Below are 19,965 nucleotides of genomic sequence, written 5' to 3'. Positions count from 1 at the left end.
CTTACTAGTACTGTTCTTTCCCCGTAGTGCCTTAACAAGATTACATAATTTGCGATGATAGGTGGGTCATTGTCATCACAGGCTTCTACTTACGTTAGCATAAAATTAACTTAACTGTTACAACCAACCTAGTCGCAGCATGAGAAAATGCGGCAAAGTTAGACTTTTATATTATCCAATGTATTCGATAATCAATACGCCTGGCGCCACACGGTTTTAAGCGGAAACTTTAAAGCGAATAAGAATTACCAGTCTTCACCAAATGTAAGGTGAATGCAGATAATGTTAGCAAATGCCCAGCAGGGAAAGGTTTAAGTGCTAAACTGACTGCTAACAGTCGTGATATTTGAATTACAATTGTACTTATTTCAGGCCAATTAATAAGTTCGTTCTTGCATTCAAATTTCTTTGAATTTCATAGCATTCGATATAAGAATGGCAAATATCGGAAAAAATTTAAGAGGAAAAAGTATGTAATTGAAAAACTCAAAACGAGTGGAAATTATAATACAAATCGATGCAAGTTGATTCTTAGTAGAGATTTGGTTTAAGATTTGGTTTCTTTGTGAGACCTACTTCAATTTAAAATGAATATTGAAATTTTACAAAACGTTTTGCGAAAATTAAAAACATAATCTAGATTTTAAAAACTAAACCAAAACAAGTTATTAAAAGTTGTATAAAAAATATTTTCAATTTTTTTTATTTTTTTACATTTCGAACAGCTGAAATTTAAAAAGTGGAACAAATGAATGCAGAATACCGGGTAACTACAGATTTTTCGGGGATTAAACAAATAGAAAATTTGATGAAATAATAAATAAAGAATTGGAGCCTACACTTCTGTTAGGTGATTGGCCAAGTTCCTTCTCCTAGTTCCTTGATGTTGTTCCACAAATGGAGTGACCTATACTTTTAAGCCGACTCTAAACGGCAAATGGTTTTTACGAGGAGCTTTTCCATGGCAGAAATACAATCAGAGGTTGAGCATGGCCTGCCGAGAGGCGACCGCTAATAGAAACAACTTTTCCTATTATTTGATGCTCACGGGGATTCGAAACTACGAATTCCCGTATGGTAGTTATGCACCAACCCACTCGGCTGCGTTGGCCACACGGCAAGATATAGGTTAACTAAAAATTATAGATTAAAAAATTATAGATAGAGGTTAATTAAAAAATCTTATTGGCTGGCATTTATTTTGCACATAGTCAAAATTACTATTCGTGTAGAAAGTGTAAATTTTTAATTCTCAAATATCACCATTGGGTTACAGCTGGTGCTGTTTGACGAGTTCAACAAAGTTATTCTTTTCGCTCATCGCAACTGACGAGGCCATAATGCATCAACATTGAAAGTATTCAACGGCTTATCTGCTGATGGTGTCAGGAAAAATGAAAAAGGCCATTGTGCGAAGCGAATAAGGACTCAGCTTTATTTGTTATCACAAGTAGTGGCTTTGACATGATTGTAAAGAGTATAATGGATTAAATGCCGAAAAATTAAAGATATCAATTTTTAAATCTCCATAATCACGGCATCACAGTTGGGCTTTTAAATATATGCACATACATATATTCATATATAATTGGCGCTTGCACCCTTTTTGGGTATTTGGCCGATCTCCTTCTTCAATTTGTGGCGTGCGTTATAAGCCGACTCCGAACGGCAAATGGTTTTTTATTACAAACTTCGTCATGGCAGAAATACACTCGGAGATTGCCATTGCCTGCCGAGGGGCGACCGCTATTAGAAAAAAACGTTTTCTTTATTTTGGTGTTTCACGGAGATTTGAACTTACATCCGTTCTCTTCGAATTCCGAATGTTAGTCACGCACCAACCCATTCGGCTACTTTGCCCGATACTTTAGCATACATTTTTACAAATTTCAATCAAATTTTACATTCCATTACTGATTTATGACTGCGAAACAAATACTTCACTAATACGGGATGTCTCAATAAGTCACTAAAAAATTAAGGATGGACTTCTATATTTGGGGGGGGGGGGGGGGGGACGTTTTATTTTTCTACACAATCTGCTTTTGGCTCCGTATATTTCATCGAACGATTGTTTTGATTGCCTTCAAAAATTATAAAAAAACGAGACATTTATTTCGCCGATGAGCTCTTCACTCCATTCAAATTTGCTTTCATCGGCCCATTTCTTTATATTTGGTAACATGAAATACTATCATGGACTTAATTTGGAGAATATGCTAGACAAATTCGTAACGCAATTTACGCATTTTTGAAATTGCGACCACTTCATTGCACGCGCGCGCGTTTCCCTTGAGTAGGAGAACTTTTTTCTCGACGTCGAATGGATACAACAGCTTTACATAAGAGTGCTGGAGATAATTTAATTTTTCAAGCTACAATATTCGGGGGCCACAAAGGTCTATTGAGATGCCCAGAGAAGTTTTTAGTAAGTTTTTAGAAATATTGAAACGAGATCAAATTGGTCAATGTTCGGAATTTACTACAGGGCGTTAGTGTGAAGTGAGTGAAATTTCCCGGATATAATCGAAAAGAGTCTAATAAAAAGTCTGCAGAACTTACAAAATATACCCAGTCCAGTACATGCTTACAAACATACGTACATACATACGCAATGCATTTATAAACATTAAGCCGTCTGTTAGCCATTCTATGCTAAGTGCTTTGCTTAAGCGCATGCTCGCAACTCTTCTAAGCGCACTAACTACACTATAGTGCCTTGCAACAACTACAACTACAACAACTACTTACTTTTATTCTTACCAGCATGAATATGTTTTTTCTGTCGCGCTCGCGAATTTTGAAACCAAACTTGCGTTACACGCTTACTAAGACCGGTCACCGATGCGATGCGCTCCAAATCCTGCCCATCCGGATTACTGTCGATCTGAAAGTTGGCCTGCAGCACCTGCAATTGTTCCTCGGTGAAGGTGGTACGCACACGTTTCGTTTTACTCTTGTGATAACCATCACCATCACAGCCGTCTAATAGGTGTGTTGCATTTGCATTGGTGTCGTGGCATGCATGCAGATATAGAATGTAGCGCCAGCAGAATATAATCAAGGCAATCAATGGGGCAGTTATCAGCAGCAGTAGTGTCATCATCAGCAATGTTGAATGCCGAAAGTGGCAGTGACCGAGTGCGGATTAACGGTAAAAGAAATAAGAAATAACATATAATTGTTATTAGTGCTATTGGTTGATTGCAAATATTCGCTAAAGGTGAATTAAAATATTTTCGAATTATTATTTTTTGTTGCCTTTCTTCACTGAGCGAGGAGTATTACAACTATAGAGGCGCCATGTGAGTACGAGTTTAAAAAGCGGCATGCCCCATAAAGTTATGAGTAGATATGCACTTATAGATGCATAAGCATACATATGTATAGTACAATATATTGTTGTTTTTGTTTTCTTTTTGAGATTTAATGATAGGCGATATTTAATCTACTGCTTAAATTACCATAGGAAATAAAAATTCTAGATCACATGTTTATTGACCGTTTGTTGTAGCACAAGTAAAAGGAAAACTAAGTGGATTAAACAAAATATTTGATCCCTAGGAAAGTTTTCTTTACCTCATAAATAATATACATACAGGTACTTATATATGAATGGCGCTTTCACACTTTATTGGGTGTTTAGTTGAACTCGTCCTCCAATTTGTGGGTCTACAACTGCCTGCCGAGGAGCTGCCGCTATTAGAAAAAAATGTCTATCATTGGCGGCCAAATAAATATTAGTTTAAGTCATTTCGTTTTCAGTAACCGTCGATAAGTATAAAAGGTTGATTAGAAAACACAGTGGCTGTACTGCGGTAATATAAAAAAAATTGCAAAGGGTAGACCACCAGCTGGCCAAAAATAAGATGAACGCTCAATTTAACATCTCTCTAACTCAAAATACTGAAAAATTGCTTCCAAAGTGGAAACTTTGTTGTGAATTAAAAGAAAAAGTCTTAAGTCGAAATAATGTACCTGTTTTGTCAAAACTATTCTCGTTCTCGTCTAGTCACCAAACCAAGCTTATTGCTTCTGATGTCGATAGTGTGCCCATTAGGCGGTACCACCTTGCACGTCAAAATATTCGCCGATCACTCCTGAGTCTTAAGTATTTTTGCAAGATAATTTCGATTCCTTTATTATCCCTCTCTAAATGCCGGAGATATGAACAAAGTTTTTAAATTTCGTTCACTTCCGCAATAAATTCTGTTTTAAGTCTTCTTCAACCAACAAAAGTTTAATAATTTTCGACGATGTTCAATTTACTGGTAAAAAGGTGGACGTTAGGGTGGAATGAACTGAAATCTAGTCGGTAAATAACGAATTTTTATCTTCTTAAGGCAATAACGTCGATATATCATACTTAATGATCAGACTGTAAATGCCGAAGATATAACTTACAAAGGCCCCTACACTGTAGATCTCACAAATTCAAAATGGCCACAGTAGCAGAGAGGAGAATTAAAAACATCAAATGTGTGGCTACGTTAACACAAAATTACTGTATTGTGGCCAAAAGTCTAAGAGTTCTGCCCAGACAGATGGAAGTACTAATTCTCAATTAATAAGAAAGTCTTATCATTTAATACACAAATCATTTAAAATATTGAAGTGCAGGTTTATTTATCTTACTTTATTTTTAAACCTAAGTCTAATATTATCGCGGCCGCCGTAGCCGAATGGGTTGGTGCATGATAACCATTCACAGAGAGAACGTTGGTTCGAATCTCGGTGAAATACCAAAATTAAGAAAAACATTTATCTAATAGCGGTCGCCCCTCGGCAGGCAATGGCAAACCTCCGAGTGTATTTCTGCCATGAAAAATCTCCTTATAAAAATATCTGCCGTTCGGAGTCGGCTTGAAACTGTAGGTCCCTCCATTTGTGGAACAATATCAAGACGCACACCACAAATAGGGGGGGAGCTCGGCCAAACACCCAAAAAGGGTGTACGCGCCAATTATATATACATATGTATATGTATATAGGTCTAATACGAATTGTGTGTTTTTCATAGCAATTTTCATAAAAACCCAGACGAAATCCAGTTACTTATTTATACTTGCTGTCCCTTGTATTGTATAATCATTGCTATCATATACCGAATAAAGTTGTGGTAGACGAAATCTCAGAGAATGAATGAACTTGAATGCGCTTTAAACTGTAATGGAAACTAAATTATTGTGTTTGACTACTTTTTTGGAGTGTTCGCTCGAATCGAATGAAGGCCGAACGGAATGAAGGTTTGATAAGCGTAAAGTCCCTGCAATGCTGTAGAGCTCTTAGCAACGGCTATTTTTCTATTCATCTCTAATATTTATAAAAATATATACATAAATATATGCCGTAGAGAAGGTTATCGTGGAACTATCGTTACAAAGAAAATTAGATAGGGAAGTTGGAAATGAGTGCGAAATGAAGACCGAATGACTAACGAAAGCCCGAACGGCTACAGCCACAAATCCTGAAAAAGCTGTTTTTCTATTCTAGAGAAAAATCAGAAAACATAAATTTGAGATTTTGGGACTTGTTTTTAGGTGCAAAATCATGTGAAAAATATTCATTTACATTCAGTAATTATTGCCAAACCTAACCAAGAGTTTTGTGGTAGACAATTTTTTTGTTCTTCCGCCTTCAGCAAAGCAAATAATTTTTTTGATTACCCGGTTCGTGAGCATTCAAACTATAACGAACCATGTGAAGATTACCGATTTTCTAAATTTAATTTGCTCAGTTGAACTGATGGTCTTGTTAATTGTCATAAAGAAGGCAAGGCGAATGGGGAACTGGAATTGTTTGAAATCTAATGACAGGTCCGTGGGAATAATGGGACTGCGTGGAATAAGCACATCTTCTCTTTTCGACTCTTCATTAAGAATAGTTGTCTCGATGGCATTCTCATAATTTGCTACTAAGCGAATCTTGTTGTATTGCACAATTAGGGGCGATTAATGTCCCTTAGGCGAATAAATGCCAAATTTAAGTAACACTTCATGTGCCCCAGGAAGTAGATCTTCGAATTTTAAAACTCATTAAGATAATTTACAATTTCGCCATTTGTCATAAAGAAGGCAAGGCGAATGGGGAACTTCAATTGTTTGAAATCTAATGACAGGTCCGTGGGAATAATGGGACTGCGTGGAATAAGCACATCTTCTATTTTCGACTCTTCATTAAGAATAGTTGTCTCGATGGCATTCTTATAATTTGCTACTAAGCGAATCTTGTTGTATTGCACAATTAAGGGCGATTAATGTCCCTTAGGCGAATAAATGCCAAATTTAAGTAACACTTCATGTGCCCCAGGAAGTAGATCTTCGAATTTTAAAACTCATTAAGATAATTTACAATTTCGCCCGCATTCCTGAAGCTTCGGTGCATTTAATCATACATCTATACATCTTTAAATCTGAGCCACTTCAAGCGATCTTCGTCCCTATTCAAGCGATATTCGTCCCAAATTTGCTTTTTTTCTGCATAGAAATGCAAAGAATATGAATCGGTTTGGTTTATATGTAAATATAGAAGATACCAATAACCTAAGAATGGCGCCACAAAATAGTTGCGGTTTTGTTTCCGTTTTTGACATCAGAACTTTTCAAGTTACGAATATGAATGATAAATATAGAAATGGTCAATAAGTTCAGCAAATTTCATCGCAACGGATGGCAGCCATAAGGTACGGAAAAAACAAAAATCCATTAATTTTTATAAAGGGTGGTTAAATTTCAAGGGCCGATGTTGAATGTGAACCACACCTAAACATCAACGACACCGTTAGTCTTCTTTCTTTGGGGTTATTTGAAAGAAAAGGTGTATGTCGATAAGCCATCAACAAATCAAGAGCTAAAAGATGAGATAATTCGGCACATTAACGGCATAGAACCTCAGTTATGCCTCAGCGTCATCGAAAATTTGGACCATCGGATGGAGATGTGTCGCCGAGGCCGCGGCGGACATTTGGCTCATATTTTGCTCCATACGTAATTGTGTTATACCAATATTATCATAATAAGGAGAAATGATAATAATTTAAACAAAAAATTGTATTTTATTTAAAATCAACACCGCCCTTAAAACTTAACCACCCTTTAGATAAGGAACTATTTGCATTTGGTGGTCTTTGGAGGTGTGCCGCCAAGGCCGCGGGGGCTATTTGGCCCATATTTTATTCGATACGTAGTTGAGCTGTACTAATATTATCATAGTAAAGGGAAGTGATAATAATTTCCTAAAAAAATTGTATTTTATTCAAAATCAAAACCGGCCCTTGATACTTAACCAGCCTTTATGTAAGATATTTGCGCTTACATAGCTTATAAAGAGTATGGTCGAGCTTCTCCTGCAATTTGTGGTATGTGAACAATTTTATTTCGGCGATGAACGGTAGATAATTTTTATGAAAAACTTTTACTGGCAGAACTACTCTGGGAGAGTTACCATCTCCTACCAAGACGCGATCGCTATTTGTAACAAAATTGACGTTTATAAAAATAAATCGGATTTGCCATTGATCTGCATGCTTCGTAATGCTCGCATTGAGAGAAACCCTATTATTATTTTTTTATGTATTTTAAAATGTTCATAGTTTCGACGCTAAGCAGAATATTGAATCCTGAAATTACCATAAAACAGTCTAGTCGCCTTAGAGCATTTAATCATCAAGAGTCACATAAAGTGTTTAAGCCCAAAATGATTACTAAGCCATTAAACTTACTATCGAAGATGACACCGAATCAAGTGACATAAAGCCAACACTTTCTGACTTTTGTAGACCTCAATGTGGGCCTTTTACAGCAATGCTACGCTAATATTATACACTCATATGGCAGATGATATTATGCCGGGCTACTAAGTAGGCATGCATACTCTTATTTAAGTATGTAAAGCTTTGAATGGCTGAAAATCACACAAAATGAACAAATGCTTGGAAAAGTGACACAAACTTCAAGCCCTGTATAAGTAACGCTACCAACAATATTTTTCTTTTGGCCGCTACATGTTTGTGTTACTTTTGTTTTTGCTTGCCTAAAAGCCATGCAATCGCATGCGATTTAGGGCTTAAAAGTGAATAGCGCGCAAACGTAGAAGTGTGTCAAGATACAGAGAAAAGGTAAATACAGTAAGTTGGTTGGCTATGATGACAGACTAAGTGGCATAAAACACCACCAGCGCCTTGCTGCTCTTATAACAACAGTGAAACGCATGGTTAGTGGATTCGGTTGCTGTGCTTGAACTAAGGCAGGCAACGCATTTGACATAAGTACCTATGTATACATATACGTGTAGGTACAGATGTATGCATGCTCGAAAATTCATATTCTTCGTACGTATGTATATGAAAATTTGTACATTTGTAACCGTAGGTTTGTTTATGACGTTACATTTAGCACGGGCTCTTTTGACACGGTTTTTGCAATCTATCAAGTAGACGATACCAATATACTATTGAATGAACCAACATACAATACCTGGTTTATACTATATCTGCTTATGTACACATTTATAAATACAAGGGTGTTCAAAAAGCTAAGGGGACCTTTTACTTATCTCGAAAAATATTTATTTATTCATCAATATCTATTTCGTCCCCTTCAAAGTTATACCTCTTAGTAAGAATACATTTGTGATAACGCTTTTTCCAATCCTCGAGCCACCTCTGACTAACATTTTATTTTCTGTCTTGGGAACAAGTAAAAGTCACAGAGGATCCGATCAGTAGGGTGGTTGAGGCTATACATAGTGTTATTTTTGGGAAAAAATTTCAGATTTTTTTATTCATATTTTTCGATAGCAGAAAATTGCCGAGCACAACAAAACACGTCTAACAAAACAGCCTCTGTATCTATCAAAATGTGCCATATATGTAGTTGCAACTGTAAATATGTATATGTTCACGCCATGTGTAGCAAGCAACACTACAAAAAAATTGAAAATCGAATGTACTTTACCCGCGAAATTTGAAAAGTCACCTTATTTTTGGAACACACCTCGTACAGCTGTACCATATGGGCACATTTTGCACCTAAATACGTAAGCGGTTTGTAGTCTCACAGTCATGAATTCTAAATAGCGATGAGAGCTACTGATGTTACGCTTCTACAATATTTGCATGTAGTCTAAATGTTCGAATGCTTTTATGCCGGCATCACTGCCACCCACCTAACTATCCATCTACTGTTCAAACAGTTTTTGAGTTGTTGCCAGTTTCTATCTATCCGGTGGCAATTGCTATTCAAAGCATTTAAACCAAATTCGTCACGGTTACCGTTTGCGATTTTCGAATTGTTTCATTTGCTGCTTCTCTGAGTTGAACTGACTTTGTCCGTTTATATTTGCATAAATGTATGTAGTTCTGTTTGCACTGAAGTTATGTATTGCAGTCTGCACTTTTGTCATTGCAACACAAAGTCCGGCCTAAATAATCGTTGCATGAATTGCTGACTACAATGACAAGTTGTCCTCTTTGCAGTTCTAAGTCTTAAAGTGAGTGGCAACTGAATGACATCTACGTCGCTTATTCATTGCAACTGTTCTAAGACAGATTTTCTTCTGTGTTCAAGTGCATTCGCTTGCTTTACTTTAATAATACATTAGGGTGATACAATCTTGAGAGTAATTAGAAATTTCTATGTATTGTTCTTTGGTTAATAAGCAAATCAAGTGCCTTTTAAAATATAAAATAGACGAATCTTCAGCTTCTTGTGACTTTACTTGAAAAAAATTAGTTCTTCTTAAACACGATTTCATACATGTCAAGATAATTTTTTAAGGCCTTTTTGATGAATTCTATCTATCTCCATTCTACGAGTTGCTTGTACGATATTAGTTTTAATGTCTAGATGCACATCATAATTGTTATCGGATTTAAATTGTAGCTCGCGGCGAGCCAACAAAAATTGCACTATCGCCTATCTTAGTGAGTAAAAGACCAATTGTTCATTGGGTTATTTTGCTATTCACAAAAAGTAATTAATTACGGTTCTGAATTTTTGGAAAAAACGCGCCAACATACTACGAGCTCAAATTTTCGGCAAATTTTCATTGTAGTCCTGTTGTACGAGTATAGTCTAATAATATAACGAACTAATTATATTTCGAAAAACAGTTTTGGATTAATAATTTGCATGGAGGGAGGAACATTAAGGGGTTATATACCTTGTGTTTTTCAAAAAAATCAAAATAAATTTTATTTCTTTATCGTAAAGTACAATCCCTTGAGAACATTTTCCAAAAATTTCATAGAGATCTGAGCAATAGATCGAAAGTTACTGCGTTTTAAATTGTGCGTCGTCACGTCCTGAGCGTACGGCCTCATGCGGCGCTTGAAACTTTAAACGCGATTATCTCAAAAACGTGTTTTTCCAAAAATGCTTTTGCGGTGGACGCGATTGCAAAAAAAGTATTCAACCGATTTTTATAATTTTTTTTTTAAATTGTTCGTAATTGATGTCGCCTCTTAGTGAACGATCAACTTTTTATGTATAAATTTTTATTTTGCAGATATGAATTTTTTAATGCCAATTTTAGGACTGTAGAAGTGGAGTTTTTTAAAAACATGTTCCTATTTTCACAAAAATCAAAATATTTAATATATTGATCGTTCACTAAGAAGATATAACCCTATACTAATGAAATCTTTTCGATTTTTTGATTTCAGTTGACTTGGTGGACTTGAATCGCGTCCACCGCAAGCCTCTTCCAAAAAAAGGGTCTTTGGGGAAAACGCCATAACTCCGCCATTTTTAAATATTTTTACACAAACAAAGCCTTTTTTTTTTCTTTAAACATTGTAATATCCAATAATAAAAACTTTTATACAATAAAATTATTGCTACATATCTTTAAAAAAAACCCAACTTTCGCTAATTTCACCGGACCACAAGGTATATAACCCCTTAAGGTGGTCGAAAAAATGTAAAAAACCTTTGACTGCAATTACTGAAAAGGTAATTAGTTTCGAAAACATTTGCCCCGAATCTAATTGTTTATGTAAAACTTTTAATCAATATCGAAAGCGATGCGAAACTTTGAAGTGTTCAAAAAACAATCCTAACTATTAACCAATGCAAATGTAAGTATTTAAATAAAGGGTTTTCCAATAAGAGGTGTTATTTTGAAACTTTTCCCGTAAAATATCAATGGTTTCAATGCTTGTGTGGCACGTAGTGCCGTCTTGTTCAAAATAAATGTTGCCCGGATCAATACTATCCTATTTCGGCCATAAAAAATCGTTAATCAACTCTCGATAGCGCAATCCGTTCACCGTTACTGTTGCTCCAGCTTCATTCTCGAAAAAGTAAAAACCAATGACTCCACCGACCATAAACCGCACCAAACATTCACACGTTGAGGATAGAGAGGCTTTTCAACAATAACTCTAGGATTTTCTAAGCCTCAGATCTGACAATTTTGCTTGTTGACGAAGCCACCGAGGTGGAAATTGGCCTCATCACTCAAGATGAGTTTTCGATGGAATTGCGTATCAGTTTCATGCATTTCACCGACCCAGACGCGACGTTGTTCATGATCGACTGGCTTGAGTTCTTGTGTTTACTGGATTTTATAAGCCTTAAGACCCAAATCTATATGCCAAATACGGTGTAATGACCAAAGAACGACGAGGAATGGACCAACCTGGGTTTTTTCAACACTTTCGGCTACAACAGCAATATTTTCGGCTGTTCTTGAGCGACGTGCACGAATTTTATTCTTCATTTTTAAAAAATGTCTGTATTGCGGTCCGACAAAGTGCTTCACGATGACCCAAATATGCTCGAGTTTTACGAACCGTCTCTGCCAAATTTTCACCCTTTTTATAGTGAATTTTAATGATTTCAATGCGTTGTTTAAGCGTGTACCGTTCCATTTTTATTAATGGCGTAGTTTCTACTTGTCAAATATCAAAAAATGACAGCTTCAAAAGTGACATCTACCGCAATAGCAGGCTATTCAAAATAACATTTGTTATTGGAAAAACCTTTACTTATCAAATGAGAAATACAGAAGTGGTCAGTAACCAGCAGTCAAAACAGCTACCTTCTTAACAATGTTTTCATATTTGCTTTCGATGAGGAACATTTACTGCTATAAAAAATTCCCCTCAGTTTCCTATTATAAAACGATCCTCAGTCAATGAGGAATACATATAAACGAGTGTTAGGAATAAACCCGTGATGGAAAGAATAATGAGATGGCGCCTATCGTGGTGCCGTTACTTTGCTCTCAGCGAATTTAACATTGAATTACGTCGTATTAGCACCAGTATGGCCAGATTACCATTTTCGTAACTTGATTTAGCATTTTGTTTTTGTTATTTAGTCTCGGAGTTTTAGTGCTTTCTTCATAACATTTTTCTAGCCTGTTCTAATTAAAAGTAATGTTTATAATTTTGTAAAATATAAATTTTTTAAAAGTTAGTTCAATAATTCACTAAGTTTTAGCTTTACTTTTTTAACGTCTGGTCGCATTACCCGCGATTGCAGTTGTTGTTGGTGTTCTTCTGCTTTCAGCAGTCAAATCTCTCTCTCACTACTGCAGTGTTGTCTAGCGTTGGATATAAAAACGCCCTAAAATGCCCATGTAAAGGAAATTAAACACCAAATTTTTATTGAATTACTTAAAGAACTTTGTATGCGTGGCAAATTGTCTTTATATTGTGCGTTTTTTATTTTTAATAAATATGTTATAGTTATATACAATTTAATTTATGAGTTTGTTTTTGTTAAGAGAAACTCTTTTGCTAAGGGAACGACTTTCCTGCTATATTTGAGGTTATATAACAAGATAAGGTACTCTTTTTGTAAAAATGCCGTTATAGTTTCTTCAGTAGTATTTTCTTGCTTATTTTTACTAAGACTACACCTCTTGATGCCCTCGGCCCTATTAAGGATTGAGGACCGTAAGAAACGATTACACCTCTATGAGTTTAACTCGCATTCAGTAAATTCAAACGCTTTTTAAAACTATGCAAACTTCAATGTTAAGAAGAGTTGAGAGAGGGACATGTAGTATTCTTTCATAGCCTTAAAAAGAGCAAAAAATTAAATTAAATAAATTAATTAGCACTAAAATCTTCTCAGAGTGGCCTTTTTTAACAATCTTTTGTTTAATAATACAGTTTTTTTTAACTTACAGTTTCGGTAGCTTTAAATTAAAAATAAGAAACAAAGACCAAACTTAAAAAATTTCCCATTTTGGGTATAAAAAAGAACTAAATTTATTGTGAAGAGCAAATGGTTGGCAACATTACACAACTTGGCAAAAGTGACGTCACACACTCTCTGATGGGCGCAATCTTGTTTCTATCATTCTTGGGAAGAAACCGTCTTCGCTGTACACACATACATACATAAGTGAGCACAGTTAGTATGTATTTTTGCTGCATACAAATCTGATATGTTGAGTACCGCCAACATTCCGTATAAGCAATTCGTTAGTTGACTACGAAAATAGCGCACTTTTATTTAACGTTCATGACCTACGTAACTATAAGTTAACTAAGTATGTACAATACAATGCAGAATTTCTCCAAAATCACATTTTGTGCATTGAATTTGTTATTTTTCACATGTATTCTTATGAATGTTTAGAGAGCATTTGACTGTTGTGTGTTTATTTCATTACTATTTTCATTGTGAAAAGAGCTCTAGTTCTCAGTTTCGTGCTTGCACTTAAGTAAGCTTTAAGAGTGTAAGTAAATTAGAAATGGTGGAAAATCAAAAAATCTCTCTTTAAATATTGTAACTGCTTTTAATTTCTAATTAGTTTAGTTAAACTAAAATGAGAGGTGGAAGCAAAAAACATTTAAAAAGAAAAAATATTTATATTCAAATAAATAAATTTCATAAAATACCGATGCGCATAAAATGAAAACCACACTGAAAATGTTAGTATTAGCAATGGTTTTTTTCCTTTCGATGTAATAAAAAAATATTAAAAGAAAAAAATTGTGATTAGTATTTTAAAAATATGTAAACTAGAGTGTTCTTGGAAATGTTATTACATATTTTAATAAAGCCTAACTAAGTAATATTAGCTCATTTATAGCTGACTTAAATAAATACAACTTCTTACGGAATGCAATAAGTAAATATCTAACTATAAATAACATAACTTTTAGCTAACTTCTAAGCAACTAATTTTGAGTCAGTTGAAAAGTCCTACAGAGTCGGACAATTTGCAATTACTTAGGACATCGCAATGTTAAAATAGTTATTTCGCCGCTTTAAAAATTATCCAAGTATAAATCATCTCTAATTGCGAAGTATTTAGATCAAAGTGTATTAGTTAGCTGAGTTGCCGGCAGGGTTATTTTCTTTTCATAATAAGTAAAATAAGTAACCTTAGAATTAAGTCCCCTAGGTAGTATGGCGCAGGAGCGTGGACGATGACAACATCCGATGAAGCGACACTTGAAGTGTTTGAGAGAAAGATTCTGCGTAAGATTTTTGGACCTTTGCACGTTGGCAAAGGCGAATATCGCAGGCGATGGAACGATGAGCTGTGTAAGCTTTACAATGATATAGACATAGCGCAGCGAATAAAGATCCAGCGGCTACGTTGGAATGGATACAAACGCTCCGAATGGATACAAACGCTCCGGCTTTGAAACTATTCGATGCGGTACCAGCTGGTCGTAGCAGAGGAAAGATCAGGTGGAGAAGGACTTGACTTCACTTGGTGTGTCCAACTGGCGCCAGTTAGCACGAGAACTAAAAGACTGGCGTGCTTTGTTAAACTCGGCCAAAATGTCGTAAGCTGTTATCGCGCCAATTAAGAAGAAGAAGAAGGTAAGTATTAGAGACGGGGATAAAAAAAATAATTGGCGCTTACACTTTGTTAGGTCGAGCCGCCTCCTTCAATTTGTAGCGTACATCTTGACTTCGAATGGCAAATGGTTTTTTATGTGGAGCGTTTTCATGGCAAAAATACACTTGCAGGATTTCCTGCCGAGTGGCGATCGCTATTGTAAAAAAACTTTTCTATAGTTTTCCTGCTTTTTTCAATTTTTCTATAAAATTCATGCATTTGAACCTACGCACTCTCGAACGGTAGTTACCCCAACCCATTTGGCTACGGCCGCCGCCAAGTGGCGAAGATATATTTCTTGAATTTAAATATAAATCTCTATCACCAATCGTACTAATACGCGTAACTGTATATCTCGCTGCGCACTGCGATAAACATGTGAGATAAATCGAAATGATTATTGGTTCTTTTCGAGCTTTTCGTCAAAACTTTTTTTTTGCTTTTTTGTATTATTTTTTTTTTTAATTTCAAGTTTTTACGCAACCGTAGCAGACGGGAATGCAAAATAGTTCTTTAAAACGACTTGTCTGAACTATCATAATCACTCCACACTTTAGTTCTAAAAATCACCTTTTTTATTAAAAATTAAAGTAACCGCACATTTTTTAAATATTTATTTCTTGTTCTTTATCCACATTTTTTCTTTGGCTTGAAACGTCACATCTAAGCGGCTGACTGTCAAACTCAAATTAAAAAAAGTAGAGAAGGGCAAGCTTTCTTTCTATCATGCTCTTTTAAAATCCCGCATACACATATGTAGGGTGCAAGGAAAAAGGTATCCAACAATTTTTCCAAAAACATAAAAAAACAAAGTTACTTACCGTCACTTGAAGTGGTGCCACCTTCAACCGTTTCCAGGTAATGCGCCTTACACAGCACCCGATCATCGATCAGAGCAAATTGTTCGCCGGTGGAGAGTTGTCGCCCGCACTGATCGCACGCAAAACATGCCAAGTGGAAGACAAGGTCACGCGCGCGACGCACCCAATCTGAGGCGGATATGCCACGACAACATTTTGAGCATTTTGCGCCGAAGTGTCTAAAAGTAGAAGCAGATCAAAACAAAAATTTATACAAAAAGCACGTCAAAGTAAAAAAAGAGCACATAGAAAGAGAGAAAAAAACTTGAATAACATATTGAGTGCAGCCTACATTAAGGCGTTAAGGCCACGATTAAATTCAATGTTTATTTGCGAACATTGTGTGTTATTTGGGTTTAAAAGTTGAAGTGTTCAGCTGACGTTTTCAGCAGCATTGCAACGCTCAAGTGCATATGCATGTATATTTTTATGTGTGTATGTGTGTACGTGTTCATATTTCTTGTTTCACAGATCCACATGAGTTTGCGTGTATGAGTATTTGAAAAGCGGCAAATCAAGTCACAGCATTCAAATCAGGGCAAGGGACGCGCAAAGTGCGCGCACTTGTCGCCGGAAATGGTGTGAGTGAGCGTATGTGTTTGTGTTGACACTTTAGCTTACGGGCGCACATAAGTCCATACATACAAACATAAGCATCTGCTTATTGATTTTTGCCTATATCAATGTGTTTGTTTTTGCCTTTGTACGCCTCGTCAGACATGACACTTTTTTAAATGAGTCTGCATTTTATAATGTGCCGATCCCGATTGAATCGAATACCTCATCTGGTATTGGATACATTTAAAGGTAGTAAGAGTATTCATTCGCATTGGCGACATGTGCACCAACGAATCTGATGTGTATCTTACAGATATAAAACCATGAAAAATAAAAAATAAAAATAAAAACAAAAAAGGAGACTAACAATATTTATATTGCTGTGTTATTCTTAGTTGTTCGCTTATTTAGTGTGGTTGGCACGTTTATGTTTCCACAACAACACCGACGCTATCAGCAGTAAGTAATAACGATAACAACAGTCAACTTCAAATTCTTAGCTTGAAAAATAAATATTTTTACAACAGCATCAGTCATTTTCATTACTTCGTTTTCAAACAACAACAACTAATATAGCGATGCGAAGGCTTTGAATGCTGCTTCGGCCCTTTGCTTCAGTCACCTTTGCTAGTCATCTACGTATGTGCATACCATATATTATATACATATGTACATAGGTATGTATGCATACGACTGGCGTGGTTCGACCGTAACCAACTGGCCCATGGGGACATTGCTGCTGTAAACGCAACAACAGAGGCACTGCTGACTTTGGGGACACCTTCCGCGACTGGATTGTACCAACTCATGCCACTCAATGGAATTGAAAATTCAAAGTGACAGTAGATAGATAGTGTGTGAAAAAACATGAAAAATAAAGTTAAGTAAACACTTTTAAATAACACAAAAAGAAAAAAATGCAGCTAAACAAGTGGAGGCAAATCGAAGCGAAAATCTACTTTATGGACATTTCTAACATTGCATTTATTTTTTGTTTTTTCTCTACGTGTATTTATGTATCATACACGTACATACACACATATCGTGCATATTGATCGGCTTTAAATTTTTTGTGTACTTGTTTATTATTTTATACTTTCGCGTTTTTATTTACTTTTAAGCTTAATATGTTGAATCAAATGCCTCAAGCTGTGTTACATTGAAAAAAGTTTAGAAAATAATTTCCTATCGAATGTCTTGCTTCAATTGTATATTAGGGAGTGTGGGAAAATATTTATCCGACAGCTGAGTATATACTTACATAGCTTTTTACGGTGACATAAATACAACTGCATCAAGCAATTTCAGACAATGTATCAGTTTTGTTACTGTTGATGTATTTTCTTCACAAATTATGCTTACTGCATACTTCTGTATGTACGCGTGTAGATATGTGTGTGAAAAGCTACAAGTACGCAAGCTGTTAACTATTCGAATATGTGCTTGGAAAGTTTTAAGTAAACAAGTGCTTGCAGCAAACAATTTAATTAAGCGTAGATATTGTAAATATTTTATTACAGATATTCCAAATATACGGTCTTTACAAAAAAAGGAAGGAAGTCTAAATTTGATTCGGACCGAACTTTATATTCCCGCGCACATTTCAGTAGACAATGAGTGTTATTGCTTATAACATCAGAGGAACGAAAGGAAGTTTAGTCTTAACATAATACAAACTGAACCGAGAACTAGAAATACCAAACTATCTTGGACAAAGAGTAATATGTGCCAGAAGTAAATGCGTTCTACCTAAGCTAAAAGGAGTCACAATCCAGCTATCCAAAAAATCAAATATCATGGAGAAATCCTCGATAGTAAACTTCTTTGGAAGTCACACGATGAAATAAAGACATTTAAAGCACTGGAAGTGTAGCCTTCTGGAAGTGCAAAGGTATCTTCGGAAAAACGTGGAATTTTTCTCCTTGCAAGATCCTATGGATCTACATAGCTACGATAAGACCTATTATCATCTATTCATCAGTGGGCTGGGTGAGTAGACTCTCTCTCGTGGAAGTCAGGAGGACCTTATCGAGACTACCACGCACTGTGACCATCTTTCTGACTACTTCAGGCCCGACATTAGATACTCTAGTTAGTCTACCACCACTTGCTGTTTTCATCCAAGGAGAGACCTTGAAGACCATCTGCAGGCTGAAACACAATGAGAATCTTAACGGCCCATGTCCTCCATTGGACTTCGATCCAACGATCCTCTCCATCCCCTTGACTCCATGCCATTCAAGAGTCATACTCGAAAAGAGATACAGAGTGGTGTTGCCAGAGACTCAATTGTGGTCAAATTCAGAAAATGAGCCCGCCAAACACTGTTTTCATATTTTCACGGGTGGCCCCAGAAGCAGGCACGGCTTTGGCTCTGGTGTATAGGTGGAATACTGGCTTGGCAGGCTGAGAGAGGCTGCAGATGGACAAAACTGATGCTATCTGTATTGTCCAACCGACTGTCGCAGATCTTCCTGTCATTAAGCAGAAGGAACTGTAAGCAGCTGGTTGGACTGATGATGGGCCAATTGCTATGGGCGAAGCACAATGGAAAGTTAGGATCTGAGACTCTGTCGAACAAGTGGAGAGGAGGAAGAGATAGTGGACCACTTTCTGTGTGTTTGCCCGGCTTTCGCTCGTATCAAGCTTAAGGTCTTTGGCGCTGATGGGTTAAGTAGCGACCACCTTGGCACCACAAAATCTATTAAGATTTCTTCGGAGGTCGGGCAGGTTTAAAGAAAATGTAAAAGGAAACCGCAGTTTGAGTGCTGTACCTGCTAGTTTGTCTTGACACAAAACAAAATACAAAAACAAAAAACAAAAATTATCAGTATGCAAACTGCATTTGGGGATAAAGGGGGAGCGTCATGGATGAATTGCCGTCTTTCAGCCCCCTATAAGCACCATCCTAACCAACACTCCAAACAGGGTACAAAGTGGTGTATCGAACCAGAGGGCGAGTATATTTATTTATAAGAAATATATACGAATTCTTTCTACTTCTAAGAAGTTCAGTAGAATGGAATTTTGCGGATTTTCGATTTGATTTTGATTTGGTGCTGATGTTTTACGGTTTTTTGTTTTGAGGACTTTGAGCTTTGAAGAAATACACTCATAGGCTTGCCATAGCAAACGGCTTTGCTTCAATTTGATTTTTCATGCCCAGGGTTTCGAACCCGAACACCAGCGAATAGAAATTGCGCAACAACCCATACACCGACGGCGGCCGGGAAACTAAATGCATACTGCAAAATTTATTGAATATCCTCTTTTTATTCGATCCCAGAGTACTGAGCATCTGAAACTAACTTCGCTGTAGTACCAATCATACAAGCAATTTATGTACTTTCTATATGTCTTAATCTAGAATACTTAGTTTTAATTATTTTAACTAATGCAAAAAAATTATTAAGATATTTATAAATGCCACATTCTCATACGAATACATCACATAAATAATTTACTTACTTGCCATAATCCGCCTTGCAATAGACTTGTCGTTCGCGGATGAAACACGATTGTTGTCTGTCGAGCGGACACTGGCAGATGCAACACCGCAAGCAGGTGGCATGCCATGAGCAACCGCCAACCTCAAGAAAAAACCTATCCGAGATTGGCTCCCCACACGCCGCGCATGAACGCAGCTCAGTCTAAAAGAGAATAGAGAAATTAATACTCAAATAATTTAGTACTAAAATAAAACTTCAGACTATTTGGAGATATGTGTAGTATG

At 36.3% G+C, this 19,965-nt stretch overlaps 1 protein-coding gene across 2 annotated transcripts in view; it reads right to left on the bottom strand.

Annotated features, from left to right (window-relative positions):
- The window catches only part of LOC128862263 (LIM/homeobox protein Awh), a 95,306-nt gene that overhangs the window by 16,052 nt on the left and 59,289 nt on the right, over window positions 1-19,965 (bottom strand). The window contains exons 2-4 of one of the 2 annotated variants that reach the window (XM_054100795.1): window positions 19,701-19,882; window positions 15,636-15,853; window positions 2,752-2,985 (exon numbers count right to left, since the gene is read on the bottom strand). In XM_054100795.1, the coding sequence (XP_053956770.1) occupies window positions 2,752-2,985; window positions 15,636-15,853; window positions 19,701-19,882 (634 nt within the window). The remainder of the gene's footprint in view (window positions 1-2,751; window positions 2,986-15,635; window positions 15,854-19,700; window positions 19,883-19,965) is intronic. The other variant, XM_054100797.1, reaches the window with a different exon arrangement.

The sequence above is a fragment of the Anastrepha ludens genome, chromosome 4, assembly GCF_028408465.1.
Source record: "Anastrepha ludens isolate Willacy chromosome 4, idAnaLude1.1, whole genome shotgun sequence".
In the NCBI taxonomy this organism is placed as follows: domain Eukaryota; kingdom Metazoa; phylum Arthropoda; class Insecta; order Diptera; family Tephritidae; genus Anastrepha; species Anastrepha ludens.
The sequence above is the reverse complement of the archived record's forward strand: the minus strand, read 5'-3'. Positions and strand labels throughout refer to the sequence as shown.